The sequence below is a fragment of the Cucurbita pepo genome, chromosome 7, assembly GCF_057944985.1.
Source record: "Cucurbita pepo subsp. pepo isolate OVF chromosome 7, ASM5794498v1, whole genome shotgun sequence".
Classification (NCBI taxonomy): Eukaryota; Viridiplantae; Streptophyta; class Magnoliopsida; order Cucurbitales; family Cucurbitaceae; genus Cucurbita; species Cucurbita pepo.
This window is the reverse complement of record NC_141804.1, coordinates 332,843-348,873: the sequence shown is the minus strand read 5'-3', so window position 1 is coordinate 348,873 and position 16,031 is coordinate 332,843. Positions and strand designations below refer to the sequence as shown.

The 16,031-nt window shown below is 37.0% G+C and overlaps 3 protein-coding genes and 1 non-coding gene across 6 annotated transcripts; 3 read left to right on the top strand and 1 right to left on the bottom strand.

The window, feature by feature from the left end:
- The first annotated feature begins 71 nt into the window (after positions 1-71).
- On the top strand, positions 72-3,272 carry LOC111799306 (large ribosomal subunit protein uL18). 2 transcript variants are annotated; one of them, XM_023682817.2, is made up of 9 exons: positions 72-222; positions 731-800; positions 896-987; positions 1,474-1,600; positions 1,698-1,777; positions 1,913-2,029; positions 2,449-2,583; positions 2,696-2,865; positions 2,946-3,272. In XM_023682817.2, the coding sequence occupies exons 1-9, from the start codon at positions 220-222 to the stop codon at positions 3,067-3,069; spliced, it is 918 nt and encodes a 305-aa protein (XP_023538585.2). In that variant the 5' UTR covers positions 72-219; the 3' UTR covers positions 3,070-3,272. The 2 variants fall into 2 exon arrangements, with proteins under 2 accessions (XP_023538585.2, XP_086981585.1); XM_087125459.1 differs by lacking the exon at positions 72-222 and adding an exon at positions 264-313.
- Positions 3,273-4,033: 761 nt separating this feature from the next.
- LOC111798638 (Rhodanese/Cell cycle control phosphatase superfamily protein) lies at positions 4,034-9,707 on the top strand. Of its 2 annotated transcripts, none has more exons than XM_023681910.2 (15): positions 4,034-4,416; positions 4,562-4,668; positions 4,877-5,021; positions 5,131-5,762; positions 5,869-5,969; positions 6,072-6,186; positions 6,425-6,502; positions 6,631-6,723; positions 6,828-6,911; positions 7,603-7,701; positions 7,809-7,871; positions 8,629-8,659; positions 8,875-8,921; positions 9,043-9,101; positions 9,191-9,707. In XM_023681910.2, the coding sequence occupies exons 2-15, from the start codon at positions 4,621-4,623 to the stop codon at positions 9,423-9,425; spliced, it is 1,830 nt and encodes a 609-aa protein (XP_023537678.2). In that variant the 5' UTR covers positions 4,034-4,416; positions 4,562-4,620; the 3' UTR covers positions 9,426-9,707. The 2 variants fall into 2 exon arrangements, with proteins under 2 accessions (XP_023537678.2, XP_023537677.2); XM_023681909.2 differs by having other exon boundaries at positions 4,035-4,327.
- A 1,089-nt stretch (positions 9,708-10,796) lies between these two features.
- Positions 10,797-10,921, top strand: LOC111799347 (small nucleolar RNA snoR86). Its single transcript, XR_002815817.2, has one exon. It is a non-coding gene; the product is annotated as a small nucleolar RNA snoR86 (small nucleolar RNA).
- Positions 10,922-11,500: 579 nt separating this feature from the next.
- LOC111798098 (acyl-[acyl-carrier-protein] desaturase, chloroplastic) lies at positions 11,501-14,010 on the bottom strand. The gene is made up of 3 exons (XM_023681064.2): positions 13,729-14,010; positions 12,615-13,119; positions 11,501-12,343 (listed from the first exon to the last, which is right to left on the bottom strand). The coding sequence occupies exons 1-3, from the start codon at positions 13,851-13,853 to the stop codon at positions 11,783-11,785; spliced, it is 1,191 nt and encodes a 396-aa protein (XP_023536832.2). The 5' UTR covers positions 13,854-14,010; the 3' UTR covers positions 11,501-11,782.
- Between the last annotated feature and the right edge of the window lie 2,021 nt (positions 14,011-16,031).

The window sequence follows — 16,031 nt, the reverse complement described above, 5'->3', positions numbered from 1 at the left end:
TTTCGCGGAAAAATAAAATAAAAATAAAAATAAAAAATAGTCACCATGGTGGTGGCGGCAACCTAAAACGTCAACTATATCATACGATCTCAACCGTTGATCACGTCACCTTAGGGTTCCTATAAATAGCAGATTCTTCGACCGAAAAATTCCTCTGATTGCTTAGGCCGTCTCCGCGTTTCTCTTTACCTCAGTCTACTTCAGGACTTGGCTTTCGAGATGGTGAGTCCTTTGCTCAACTCCTAAAGAATATTCTAGATTCTTCAATCGTTCTTGAAGCTCAGCTGAATTCTAGCATTCAGTTGATGCAATGGTACAGAAATTAGCTGCATTTTGTACTTGTTTTTTTTTTTTTTTTTTTTTTTTCTCTTTCTTGGGGATCTCGACGTTGCATTAGCTTTTAAATCGGCAATATACTCGCATTCAATTGATATGTTCTGTTGTTTGATCGAGTTGTTTTCAAGAACATTGTGTCTCATTTATGATACTTGTTTCGGTGTCGAAGTGTAGTAAGTTTAAGTGGTATATATTTTGCTTATTATGTTCGTTTCTTGCCGACGATTGTTACCTGTGAATTATCACTGGCGCATGTCTGATATCTTCAGGCGTTTTGGGAACGATTGAAGCAACTACATTGTTTCGCTTGATTTTTTTTTTCATTGTTCAATTTTGCTCGAAGAAATCAGACAATTTATGGTTTTTTTTTTTTTTTTTTTTTTTTTTTTTGCAGGCTTTTGCGAAAGCTCAAAAGACGAAAGCGTACTTCAAACGATACCAGGTTAAGTTCAGGAGAAGAAGAGGTATTTCCAATTTCTTGTTGTTTTATCTTGATGAATAGACTTGAGAAGTTAATTTTCAGTTTCTGATATTAATCTCTCCTCCTGATAATATACAGATGGTAAGACTGATTACCGGGCTAGGATTCGCCTCATTAATCAAGACAAGAACAAGTACAACACTCCCAAATATCGTTTTGTTATCAGATTTGTATCCTCATGCAGTTTGCTAAGTAGCGCCAGTGATCTTTTGTTTTATTTTCCAGTTGTTTCTTGATCAACTTGCAATGAGTGTTTTGGATCTTCCTCTCCCTGTCTCCCCTACTCATTATTCATGTCAAGGATACGAATGCATGCCTCGACAGTAAGAATTTTTAGTTGGATGCATCATTTAATTAGAGTCACAAGATGTAGGTTCTGTGGATTGGTCTATTGATTTATGTTGCAAGCTTTGATAGGCTGCCTTGTGCTATTCTGTGGTATAGTTATTCATCAAATTTATTAATTTAGGACCAGTTCTGTTCCTTTTATGGTCCATTTAGATTCCTGCAAGTTCTCAATTTTCTATAATTTCCTTCGAATACATTTGACTTTCTGTAAATAGCTATAAGTACCTTTTTATGTGCATCTGTTGTTATGAATGGTGAGCTCTACTTGTGTTCACTTGAGAAATGGGAACCTTGACGTTAATATCTAGTCTAATAAGGATATTACAGCACAAATATTATCTTCTAGCATTGCTGGTGACATGGTTCTTGCTTCAGCTTATTCTCATGAGCTGCCTCATTACGGTCTTGAAGTTGGTCTAACAAATTATGCAGCAGGTAATATTTTTGCACTGCATGTCTCTGGTGAGTTTTTTTTCCCCATCTTTATCTAACTTCTTCATTTGTCTGGAATGGGTGTATGAAACGTGTGTAGCCTACTGCACTGGACTTCTCTTGGCTCGCCGTGTCTTGAAGAAGCTTGAGATGGATGATGAGTACGAGGGTAATCTTGAGGTAATCTATCAGTCCCCTCCATCTTCTCTCAAAAAAGAAGAAAATGAAATCTAAATAAAATGAAGTTCAGCTCTTCTGTTATGGCTTACCCATTCCATTAAAAGTTTTATCCACTGAAAGTGTTTGTATAATTAGGTTACCGGAGAGGATTACTCTGTGGAACCCACAGATAGCCGAAGGCCTTTCAGAGCCCTCCTTGATGTAGGTTTAGTCCGAACAACAACAGGAAATCGTGTTTTTGGTGCCCTCAAGGTACTTTTAGCTATTCCATTTAAAGATGAGCTTCAAGATCCGTCCTTTTTCTTCTATTTGCAATACTTTTTATATGGTTTGATGAGTGTTGCATGAGTGCCTTCATTTATTGTTTTTAACCCATGGCTGGGTACAAAATGAGTAATATATCTTGTTGAACCAATTGTACATTTATGTGACATGTATATGTGTGTATTTCTATATTTTGTTCTTTCGAACGTCTATTTCAAATTTGAGCTTCCATGTTCATTATAATTTTGCTGCTTATTGCAATCGTGATGATAAGCTTTCAAGTTCGTTGCAGTATCTGTTCGCGATGTAATTTGAAGGATTACAAATTTCCAATTGGGACATTAAATATTAGTGGCTCTTGGTATCTTTTCTCAAACCGCTGAAGCTATATATTTCACGTCACACAGGGAGCTTTAGATGGTGGATTGGATGTACCACACTCTGTCAAAAGGTTTGCTGGATTTTCAAAGGACAGCAAGGAGCTCGATGCCGAAGTTCATCGCAAATACATATTTGGAGGCCACATTGCTGCCTATATGAGGGTAAATTTTCATAAGTTTTTTCTTTTTAACTATTACAAAAGTTTCAGTATTAGTGCACAAACGAATTAGAATAGCCATGAAAATTCGTTTTCACTCTGAGTTGTATCACCAGACCTTGATGGAGGATGAACCAGAGAAGTACCAATCGCAATTCAGTGAATATATCAAGAAGGGGATAGACGCTGACAACATTGAGGAGTTGTTGAAAAAAGTTCACTCTGTCATCCGTTCAGAACCCTTGTTGAAGAAGGTTGAGAAGCAACCACCAAAGAAGCACAAGAGGTAAATGTCGAAAATCGGTTCGTTTTTCATGATTGAACTAGCATTTTTAGTTCTGCATTCTTACGCGGTTTGTCTGATAGGTATAACTTGAAGAAACTCACGTATGAAGAAAGGAAGGCCAAGTTGGTTGAGCGTTTGAATGCGTTGAATTCTGCTGCTGGAGCTGACGACGACGAAGACGAAGACGAAGACGATGAAGAGTGATTCAACCCGACACAAACTGTATTTCTACCAATTCTATCATTACAAACTCCTCAGTTTAAGTGAAAAGATCTATAGATTATTTTCTGAGTCTCCCTGAGGCAATTTTGCAGCATTGTTTAAGCGTTGTGTTCTAGTTTTAGATTGGCATGAAGATGTTAACTTGGTTGTGTGTTTATTTATGCCAATTGCATCTTTTATTTTCATGTAGTTGATTCGTTGGATAGAATGCTTGATGCTTGGGACTGACCTAATCTTGGAATCCCGGTCGTTTGCTTTCTGTTCAGATAATGCATACAGCTCTAGTTGCCGGTTGGGTCGGTTCAATGGTCCTATACGAATTAGCAGTTTTTGATCCATCTGATCCTGTTCTTGATCCAATGTGGAGACACGTTATACCCTTCATGACTCGTGTGGGGACACGTCCATGACTCGTTGGAGACACGTTATACCCTTCATGACTCGTTGGAGTATCACAGCGGCGGCGACGAAAAAACTACTTGAATAAAGGAAAGAATTAAGATAGATATCGGAAAATTAAGATATAAAGCATAACAATTTTTTTATAATTCCTTTCGGGTAGGTCATTTTAACCCTGACTTAAATTTTGGCATTTTATTTCAAAATATTATTTTCATTTTTTATTATTTCAAATCTTATCAGAAAATCATCTCCAAACCAAAAAAAATCTTATCGGAATAGGAAAAATCCAAAGAAGAAAAAACGATTTGACAAATTATCCAAAAATATTTATTTATTTATTTCAATTAATACCAAATTAGTTTTTAGCAAAAATAATCACGAGTTTAACAAAATCTTGAGTACCCCTTGAGAAAAAAAAAAAAAAAAGAAAAAAAAAAAGTTTAGAACAACAAAGACAATAACAAAAATGAAGATCCAAATACTGAAGTTCTTAGCTTCTGAAGACTTCTGTTCCTGTAGATGTAGAACATAAAAACAGTAAGAAATAAAATAGCAAGACGAAAAATTAAATGATTAGTTGAATGGCTGAGCAGTGTCTAATCCAGTGTGATCACGAAGTGACAGTGATTAGCATTAATCAGAGGCAGCGAGCAAAGCCACATGGAATCAAGAACAAGATTTTCACACCCCACCAGTAGCAAAACGTGAGGCGAAGAACAAGAGTTGAAGATGAAGTTTCTTCAATAAGCCACACGATTCGATCCCTTCTATCTAATTTCTTTTTCAACTTTCTTCACCCAATCTCGTCTTTCGAACATTCATCTCTCACGATCTTCATGTAAGTTCTGCTCTGTTCAGCTCACTGCACTCTCGCACTATCATTTTTTCAGTTGTTTTGATACCTAGTTCTTCCATGGATCGCCAATGGTTCGCTTATTTTTTATCTGAATTCATCGTATTTTGATGTTTTTGTTATGAATAGTTTTGAATTTCGGAGTTTCTGTGCTATTTCTCTCTCTCTCTCTCTCTCTCTCTCTCGCGCGCGCGCGCTAATCTGAACTTTCTTCTTTAGGATGAAAGGCTGTTGAAGCTTTTTCCCTCATTACTGCGATTCTTTGGATTCAATTCAAAATGTTGTCGGTTTGCTCGGCGACGCCTAGCTGTTCTTCTCAATCTAAGGTTATCTTGTGCTTTTGAACTATCTTTATTCATCATTTGTTTTTGATAGAATGCTTTAAATACTTCAAAATTGATGACACTCCTCTGCTGGAGAATCAATCAATTAGGTATTTAGTTGATGGCGCCCTCTTAATCTGGGATACTCAATCCTTGTAACTGCATGCGTAATCAAATGTTTCTGACATGGAACAATGAAATAAACCTGCAGATTACTTTCCATGGCGGCCTGAAACTCTTGCTTCCATCCCAAAAGGGCGTTCAAGTTGGTAGCCATGGAGGTTTTCCTAAAGCTGTTGCCACAAGATCTTCTTTCTCTGATTTGGCTACAAGCGCTCAACAGCAATTATCCATAGGTAACACTAGTTATTGGTTTCCAAATGAATCGGATCATCTAAGTGGTAGAAATCTCGTTAGTTGTTGTACATTTGGTAACAATAAATGAAGAACTCCACATTTTGGCAGGTGGAGTGAAATATGTAGAGAATTCCAGTTTATCAGCAGGAGGAGAGGCACTCCTTGATGTTTCTGGACAACATGGTGAAATTCCATCAGTTCATGAAACCGTGTTAACTGATAACATTTCATCTGGGACAACGCTCTTCGTGTCCGACTCTCTAAATTTCGATAACAATTCAGTTTTGAACACGAAAACAAGTGCTTTGGATTTTTTGGATCGGGTCAGCAAGACCTTTAATGCTTCTATTCAACAAGGGGAAAGTCTTATTGAAAAATCATTGGATTCAATTAACTCATCAACATCAGCCTTGATTAAACAGGGCAATCAAAGTGTTGATGATGCCTTCAATAGTATATTTTCATCTGTTGATCAGATTGGGGAACAAGGTCGTGATCGACTGTCCAACTTGTCAACTGGGTTCAAAGAAGGCTCGTTCAAAGCTTCTGTTTCCGCGATCGACGTATTGAGACAAGCAGTTGTTGCAATTGAGGATTCTCTAGCAAATGCAACTTCATTTGTTGTCTACTCCTATGGGTCAGTCAAGGAAGTCTTTCCTCCTGAAATCAGGGATGCTCTAAGTTCATCTGAGCAAAGAGCAGCTGAAATCTTTAGCCCTGTCAGGACTGGTTTTCAGAAGGTATTGGTTAAAAGTTTATTTGGGTCTTATTTGATTGTTTAAAGGATGTATATTACATGTCTTCAGCATCCAAATTACAATATCCAAATGTATTTTTGGAAAGCAGATTTACCTCACCGTTGAGAGTTTGGAGAGAATCCTTGGCTTAGATCCAAGTGATCCGCTTGTTCCATTTGTACTCCTCGTTGGAAGCTCTGTCACTCTGTGGTATGATTATTCTTTACGCTTGAGGATATTATCATTATGCTGCGTCATGGAGAACATAGAATCCATTTCTTGAGGTTTAAGATTTAAATCAGATTTGTGCAGGGTTTTCTATTGGAGGAGGACATATGGTGGTTATTCTGGAGATTTATCTCCTCAATCAACTTTTGAGCTTCTGAAAGGATCAGAAAACGCTGTTCTTATTGATGTCCGGCCTGAGGCAAGAGACTGTAAAATTTCATGGCCTTTGTATTCACAACATTAGCATGTTTAAGTCCTTTCTCCAGAAAATAACTATAGTGTTGAACGTTTCATTTGAGCCTACTCTTCTACTGTTTCATGAAATACACACACACACTCACACACACACACACACACACATATAAGAAATTTTTAGTACCAGGTTCAAATTTTAAATTTGTTGTTGTTGGTCTTTTTTTTCTTCTTTTTTTCTGTAGGATTTGAGAGAAAAAGATGGGATTCCTGATCTTAGACGTAGAGCGCGAGCTCGCTACGCAAGTGTAACTCTACCAGAGGTTGGTTGTGTGCATTGTTTTATTTGGAAGTATCCAGAGAAATGATAAGTTCTTACTTGACACAAAAAACAAGCATTGTACTCTATTCCATGCTTCTTCTTATAGCTATTTTTGCCCTTAATTTTCAGGTTGATGACTCTATCCGGAAGTTAGTAACGAATGGAAGAGACCTTGATGACGCTTTACTTGCTTCTGTCATCCGGAACTTAAAGATTGTTGAGGTAGTCGGTTTTTTCTCTTTTAAGTGGCCTTTGAGTTCTTGGCCTATTAGAAAATAGTATTTGGTTTGATTAATGGTGTGATTATTGGCTTGTGCTCTCTGTAGGACAGGTCCAAGGTTATCATCATGGATGCCAACGGTACAGGTTCTAAAAACATTGCAAGATCATTGAGAAAACTTGGGGTCAAGGCATGTATTCTATATTCCTAACATTCTTTTCAAGGAATGTAGAAACACTTCCAAAATTTTGAACTTTGTTTGATCATGAGAATTTTAATAATGCTGGAGACAGCGTGGTTGGTTGAAATATTAGCACATCTATTTTTATCCCAATGTGAGATCCAACTGGTTGGAGAGGGGAACGAAGCATTCCTTATAAGGGTGTGGAAACTTCTCACTAGCAAATGCGTTTTAAAACCGTGAGGTTGACGGCGATACGTAACGAGCCAAAGCAGACAATATCTGCTAGGTGTGGACTTGGACTGTTACAAATCGTATCAGAGTCAAACACCAGGCGGTGTGCGAACGAGGACGCTGGGCTCTCAAGGGGGCGGATTGTGGGATCCCATTGGTTGGAGAGGGAAACGAAGCATTCCTTATAAGGGTGTGGAAATCTCTACCTAGCAGACGCGCTTTAAAACTGTGAGGTTGACAGCGATACGTAACGGGCCAAAACGGACAATATCTGCTAAAACGTTGGACTTGGATTGATACATATAACCTATTCTCTCATGAATTACTTACCAATATCTTTATATTATAGCATTGTTATTATTATTTTGGGTAACCATAAGAAAAAAATCTTACAAATCCAGTAATTGAATGTTCCTTGCATCCAAATTGCTCCAGACTCAATGCCCTTTTGATATTTACTTGACAGAAACCATACTTGATCCAAGGTGGATTTCGGTCCTGGGTGAAGGAGGGCCTCCGCATCAAGGAGCTCAAATCTGAAACAGCACTTAGCATACTTAATGAGGTATCTTACGTTTTTTGCTGTGTAGTCAAAATTATGAAAATAGCTCAAAGAAATATCAAGTTCCCATGTAAACTTGTATCTTCTGAGTCAAACTGCAATCATTTCAGGAAGCTGAGGCGATCTTGGCGGAAATAAATCCATCTCCCGTGCAAGTTCTGGGTTATGGTTTGGTAAGGTTAACTTTACATTCACAATATTTCAGCAAGAATTTGATGACCATTGAACTCATTTTTATTCATGGCTTTTGCTCCTGTTATTAACTCCATGTGCATTGCAATCAGAGGAATAGAGAGACTCTCAGGATTCCTCTAACAAGAAATATACACAAACAAACTATATTGCAACATCAACAAAGATTACAATATCAAAAGACTGTGTCACCAAAGTCCCTGCACTAAGACAATACCAAAATCTTCTCCCTAGAAAGCCCCTCAAGGTTTTTAAAATGCATCTGCTAGTGAGGGGTTTCCACACCCTTATAAAGAATGCTTCGTTTCCCTCTCCAACCAATGTGGGATCTCATAATCCACCTCTCTTCAGGTCCAGCATCCTCGCTGGCACTCGTTTCCCTCTCCAATGCATATGGGATCTCACAATCCACCCTCTTCGGGGCCTAGCGTCCTCGCTGGCACTCGTTCCACTCTCCAATTGATGTGGAATCTCACAATCCACCCCCTTCAAGACCCAATGTCCTCCCTGACACTCGTTCCCCTCTCCAATCGATGTGGGATCTCACGTGCTAGATATCAAGTTTATATTGCCTTGATAAATTCATTCATTTCACATTTACATAAAAGACAATCTTCCCTGTAATTTTTTTTTTTTTTTTTTTTCTCTTTCCCTTATGTTGGTTGTTGCTGGTGGGTGGGCGGGGGGTTGTTCTGATATGCATCTTTCTCTAAACTCTTCGTTTTTCATTTTGTGCAGGGTCTCGTTGCAACTTTATATGCTTTACTAGGTAATGCAAATCTCAAATCCTTTGCTTGCATAAACTCTATCGGTTGGGTTTCACAAAGCAGAACTTTAATACTCCACCTTTCTACAAATATGTTCTGCATTTGTTACTCAATCTCAACTGAAGTGGATATCCTTTAATCTTAATTCTTGCTTTTGATATCGACCCGAAAGGAGTTTGTTTAATCTTTTTCTGATGTATAATTTGTTATCTGTCAGAGTGGGAGACATCCTTACAAATAATTGCCATCCTGGGCCTCGGTCAGGTACTTCTTATGATACTCAACTTGGAACTTTTCTATACTTGCAAGTAGAAATGTTAGGTTGTCTACTTTGGAAGTACCATTACTCTACTGTTATATTGACATGGTATGGCAACTCCACCAGACAATTTATCGGCGAGTTTCTTCCTATAATGATGCTGAAGATTTGACTAAAGATATCAGGTGAAGTTTAACTATCTAAGACCAGTTTAAAATTTGATCATTTTTGCACCAAAAATCTCTAACTATTCCCATATTGTGGATTCTTTTAGGCTGCTGCTTACTCCAGTCAGTCTTGGAGCTCAGGCATTATCATGGGCGGCCGGGAAAGTTGAGACGAACGGCGTTGGACTACCGACGTCTCCTTCGTCCTCGGATGTGCAAAACAGGGTGCTCCAGGCTGCTGCAAAGCACGAATCTCAGCCGTCGGTGGATGAAGGTATCCAAAACAGACCGGCGGAGGCAACAATTCCAGTCAGTGAGGGCGTAGATCTTTCTGAGGCATAGAACAAGATTTTCTGGGATTGCATATTAATGCTTGTTGATGAAAGCCCCTTCTGATCTGATCTGATCTTGATTGTTGATCCAGGTACACTAACAGTATAGCATGTTCAAATAGATGACTGCTTGGATCAGTTAGTCAAGAAAAATTGTGAGCTAATTTCATTGCCTTTTCTTCTCTCTCTCTCTCTCTCTCTCTTCAGAAAAGATGTAGAGTTCTTTGCAAATACTAAATCAATATTGTCTTGCATGTTGATAGTAAACTTGCATGGTATATTATTTTTTAAATAGTTTCTTATCTAAATTTATTCGGGCGAAATACAAAATTGAAAAATATTCGAATATAAAGGAGATAAAATATTGAAACTTTTGAAAAATGGAACTAAGTTTAACGAACATATTCCAACACTATCAACGCCTTTAAATTTGAAGCATAACAAAAAAAAATTTCACTTGTCTACTTTGATTTGTTATGCATCTTCCGTCAACTTCATGATTTTAAAGCATAACTAATAGGGAGAGGTTTGCTAACACCTTTATAAGGAAGACTTCGATTTCCTCTCCGACCAATGTGATGAGAATCCCACCATTTGTAACAACCCAAACTCACTCACCGCTAGTAGATATTGTTTGTTTTGGCCCGTTACGTATCGCCGTCAGACTCTCAATTTTAAAATGCACATGATATAGAGAGAAATTTCTACACCCTTTCTAGGAATGATTGGTTATTGGTTCCCCTCTACAACCATTACACTACATACTAGAGGATCTTGGCCTCGGCCTTAGCCTCGAGTGTTGTCTAAATTCATTTTTTAGGTCCAAAATATTCACATCAATTATTCTATTATTATTATTTTTGTAATAATTGTGTTGGGTTATACTTATAAATTTGCCCTTTTTTGGGTGAGTACATATAAATTTGTTTGAATATGGATGGATTGGGAAATGGGCTTCATACGAGTTGGGCCGAGATAAGATATTTGTTGTATATGAGCTTTGAAGTTATTGGGCTCAAAAGCCCAATAAGTAGAGAACGTTAGAAAGCAGGCCCATCTTCTTGAGTAACCGAAACCGAGTTTTATTGAATTTGTGAGGGCTTATTTGTAATTCAATCTAATGCGGTTAGGGTTTTCTTTTCGCTCATCTTCTTCAGAGCCTATAAAAGCTGCCTTCAACATCGCAGTTCTTCATAATCCTCTTGCGGTGATCTTCTCCGAGTTCCAATTTCTAGGGTTTCTTCTTCGTTATTCTCAGCGTTTTCGTTTAGGGTTTTTTCTTTCGTAATGGTCTGTTTTTGTTTTTCTTTATCTCTCTTTTGAAAATTATATTTCGATTTGCGTGAATGGAAGAAGAAAAATGGAGGAAAGCCAATTTGCAGAGCAAGGGCGTCGATTTATAATGGCGTGAATTGCATTGAAGGTTGGCCATACAAACGATAGCGGTTCTCCGTGCCTGTCAAATTTCTTTAGTTTTGATTATGGCCTCGAACAAGTCGCTACATTCATTTTAAATCTCATTCTCTTCTTCTGTTCATCACTTTTCATGTTTTGATTCGCAAGTCTTTTATCTAACCAAATCTCCGTTTCTGCTGTTTTTTTATTCATTTTCTGGATTTTCCACATGAAATTAGATCCAGAAAGTAAAAACGAATTTCCGTAATCTTGGTAGCTCATTTAGATTCCAGGTGCTAAACTCTTAAAGATTAGCGATGCTTTTGTTTTTTCAAATTCGATCCTCATTCATAGCTTACGAGTCCCTTTTACTAATTTGAGATTCGATCAGTATTTTGAATTTATGTCAGATTTTTAAAAATCCTTTCAGCGTTCCTCCCCAATCTCTTATTTCTTCACACCACAAACAAAAAGATTTAAGTGATTTTTTTAGTTTAATAATTATTAGTTGAAGTGCAATCTCTAGTAGCAATGGTTGAAGAAAACAGCGTCCGCAATGGATTGTGGCGAACCCCCTCGAGGGTGTTTGACGGTCGCCGAACATGCACGGTGTGGCGGGTCGGGTGCCTGCCACCCAATTTTGAATACCACCTAAAACAGAAGATTGATTATAAATTCAAAACCCAAATAGGAATTTGGCCACTAATTTCGTTAAAATTCAGACACAGATTTTTATATAATCACATATTTATGATGTATAATGTTTAGATTATTTTGTTATTCTGAGGAACCAGATATTACAGCTGACGCAAGTTACACAAAAAGAAGAAAAACGTAGAGAGCGCTTAAACTCTCCTACTTCGTACCTCTAATTGACTCCATCACACGATTTTGTTTCACTAGAACACGAATTGCTAGTTTCTTATACTTTTGACAGTGGCGATTATTCCGTCTTTTGCTTCTTTGTACCTACTACAGCTTAACCTCCCGATTGAAAATCCAACTGAACGGAACAGTAGGACCTTCTTTCGCCCGTGTTTGAGCTCTTTCTTCTAGCCTTCTAATTCTTGCTGGTAAGCCACACACATAATCCTGAGCCTTCTGCCCCTGGGCTGACAGTCCTGTGAGCTGTTCCACCTTCCATCTCCCAACCAAAAACTCCACTATGTCGGCGTAGTCCTTGGCTGTATAAACCCCCAGCCTCTGAGCAACTGCCGAGAAGTGATTGAAGAGGTTGTTGTCACGGCCATCGTACATCATGTGGGCTGGCATTGTAATGTTCTTCCTCATCATGTCTTCAAAACACAGTACGGTTCCTTCAGGGTCTATCTCAAACAGCTTTTCAACTAGTTTTGTATATGCAGCTTCGTGTCGCTTCTCATCTGCAGCAATTGTTCCACATAATTGGGCCAACTTTATGTCTCCGTGCTCCTTTGCTAATCTGGCAGTGTTCCCATGGGAGATGAAGGTTGCTCTCTCTTGAAATGATGTGTATATAAATCCTAGGTAAGGGTTGTTTTCAGTTCCTGGGTCCTATATAAACACAATCCATACGAAATTTTAATAAAGAATTTAGCAGGACTAGTGAAAAAATGGAGAATTTGTGCGTGGAATACTCCAAAATGCATCAGCAATTGTGAAGGTTGTAATGAATTAAGTATAGCCTAGTATGAACGTGTGTGCGCTTTCGTGTGCCTTTATGTGCATACTGTGCTCTTAATCACTCGTGGGTTTGAAGAAGAGCAAAATTTGAAAGTAATGTGATGAGGAAAAGGAAAATTCGATAGTGTTAGATGGATCTCACCATTCCTGATCCAATCAAATACTGAATAGTTTTCTCAACCTGCCTCATATCAACTCGCCCTGATAGGTAAAGATATTTGTTTAGTAGGTCACCATGCCTGTTCTCTTCAGCAGTCCAAGACCTCGTCCAAATGGCCCAAGAACTGAGGCTTGCTCCAGTTTCATCCCTAACTCCATCCATGGTGTTAAGCATTGTCTGGTAAGTAGGAAGGGCATCTTCTGTAATCATGTCTCCAACTAAAACGACGAAGTAATCATCAGGGACTTCCTTTGCCCTCTCTCTAAGTTCCATCACTTGCTCCTGAAATCCCTCAGATGCCGGATCTGGCAAGAAATCCAGTGGTTGCCAACACCTCTCCACTGGTTTCAAATAAACTAAAATGTTCTCTGCTGCCCAATCCTCCAGACATTTAAACATCTCTATCTTATGTGGTGGCATCGAGTGAGATACTTGAAGATGCACTTCCCTAGGAGGCTTAAAGGGTTTCTTAAGGGCCTCGACCTCCCTGGTATGTTTACGAAACACACAAAACAAGGCAAAATAGTTAAGCAAACAGAGATTTCTCGTTCCTGCAAAGGCAGATTACAATTCTTCTAAATAATCAAGTCCTCATTGCAAACGAGCTGTTTTACAATTAAAAATACTGTCCAAAGGTAGAACAAGTAAGGAATCGGATTACAGAGAATTCTACCCTGAACAACTTGGTCTATTATCGGTTTATGAACATATAAGCAGAGAAATGTCAGGAGAAAGGAATATATATATGAGCTGCGGAAGATCAGAGCGAAGAACAAATGATCAAGATAGAACACTCGCAAGAAGACAGAAAAAGTGAACACCGCTCCGCCAAATACACCAAAGAATACCAACCACACGGTTAACTACAGATCAAATTTACGGCCACAGGAAAGAAAATTGAACATCTATTTTCATTTTCTGGAATTATAACAGAATAAGGAAGAGACCTATTCGTACCGGCAGGAATGAGCCATAGAAAACGAAGAAAAACGAAGAAAACGAAGAAAAACAGAACGATAACAATGCAATTGAAACGGCTTCATATTCATCGCCATTCAGGAACACACTCCATTATAATAAAAGAAGGAGAATCTACCTGGAAGTGGAGCGGAGAGTGGAGGCCACAACGAACTTAGGAGATCTGAAACTCGCAAGCTGCGGCATCGCAAAGGACGGCAACTTAGGAGATTGAGAGGTGAGAAGATGGAATTGGAGCGCCATTATCCAACTGTTTCAGTATGCACCTTCCTTATTCCGGTGAGCTCGTCGGAAAACGGTTCCTCGGAAGAAGAAGAAGAAGAAGAAGAAGAAGAAGGAAATGGACCTTCCTTTCCGTATGTGACTGTGATGCTAAATGAATACCAGAAAGAGCACAGCTTATTCTGACATGTAAAGTGCTTTTTATATCCAAAAATATATATATACAAAATACAAAATAATAATAATAATAATAATAATAATAATAATAATAAAACCTTTCAAATAACAATCCTTCAAAAATAATTCAGTGGTAATGGTTAATTATTATCTATTATTATTTCACATATTGTCAATATTATTATTATATAATTTGAGTTAAATTGTAAATTTTTTTTATTGAAATTTGTTTATTAAATATATTTAAATTTTTTTTTAAAAAAAAATCATATATCCAAATTTTGAATTGGGATTATAATTTTTTAAATAAGAAACTAAATATAATTTTAAATAAATTATCAAACATTATTTACTCATAAATAATAAAATAAAATTAAAAAAAGAAAAGCCAACAATAAATTTAAAACCAATGTATTTTTGTTAAATAAACCTCCTACTTTTTAATGCAATCTTCCATTAATTAATAATATTAAATTAATGGAATTTCTTGGTGGTGTTAAATAAACTTCCTACTTTTTAATGCAATCCTCCATTAATTAATAATATTAAATTAATTGAAATTTTTTCAAATAAATTTTTTTTAATTCTTACTTTGGGTTTGAATTATGGATGTTGAAATAAATATTTCAATAATTTGTTTCGAATCAAAGTATTCAAATTTTTTATTTTAAATAAAAAAAATATTAATGGTAAAATATTTATTTATTTTATTAATTTTATACATCAAAATTTAATTTATATTTTCGAAAAACTACCACCCAAATTAAATTATATTAGGGTGTGAAAACCTTCCATAAGCCGGAAAGGAAAAGCTCAAAGAGAGCAATATTCACTAGCCGTTACAAATGGTATCAGAGTCATACAGTACTATGTGCTAGCGAGGACGCTAACCCCAAAGGGAGCTGATTGGAGTATTAGAACATTTGGGCTATTGATTGAATGTTGGCGTTAATTACCACAAAATTATTTATATTATGCATATGACGTATAAAATTCAAAATAAATTAGTATTATCATTAGGACCCATTGACCAACTCAAAAGAATATATGGCTAAACGAATGTAATATATGTCAATAATACAACAATAGGTTATTAAATGTTCACTAATTCAATTTCAAAGAAAAAAAAAATCATAAAATATATTTTTCCTAATTTTACAATAATTGTCAATAATACAACAATAAGTTATTCAATGTTCACTAATTTAATTTCAAAGAAAAAAAACCATTAAATATTTTTCCATTATATATCTTACTTATTAGTTGCATTATAAACAATTAATGAAAAAAAAAAAAAAAAACAAAAGGCTTAATACAAACTAACTACTAAAACAATTAATTTAATATGTAATAACTGATGAAATTGTTGGAAATCAAGAAAATTAATTTATCAAGCGGACAAAATAGTTGAAAACTTATTTCTAGAAGATCAAAGATCTCGAGGGAACGGAAATCCTTCTCTAGCAGGCGTTTTAAAAAATGGTGAAGTTAAGAGCTCTACGAGCCAAAACTGATAATATCTACGAGTGATGGACTTGACTGTTAACCATCCGCTTATGTTTAAAGGGTGATTCTACGAGAGTTGTCGAGATCGGGGCATCTTCAATTTGAAGAGCTCCAACAAAAGAAAACTTGAAATTGAAATATTTGCCGTCGACAATGCCGTCCGCCGACGGCCAACGGCGGGCCCGTCGCAAAATGCAAAATATTCAAAGCTTCCAATTTTGACTTTGGGTGGCCGCCGTCGCTGTATTTTCGACACGTGATTCAAATGCATCCATTTTTTTTTTTTTTTTGGGTCGGTCTTCCAATAGAAACCGTCAATTCAACTCAGGAAAAACCTAACGAAGTAAACAATTTTGTATTTATTTATTTATTTATTTAAACCCCATTTTTGCTATTCGCCGTTCATCGCTTTTCATTTCATCTCAATATCCTTTCTCCGATTCAAACCGGCGGTTTTCTTTACTCTCTCAGAATGGATCCGATTGCGCTGAGTCAGATTGCCACCGGTCTGAGCGT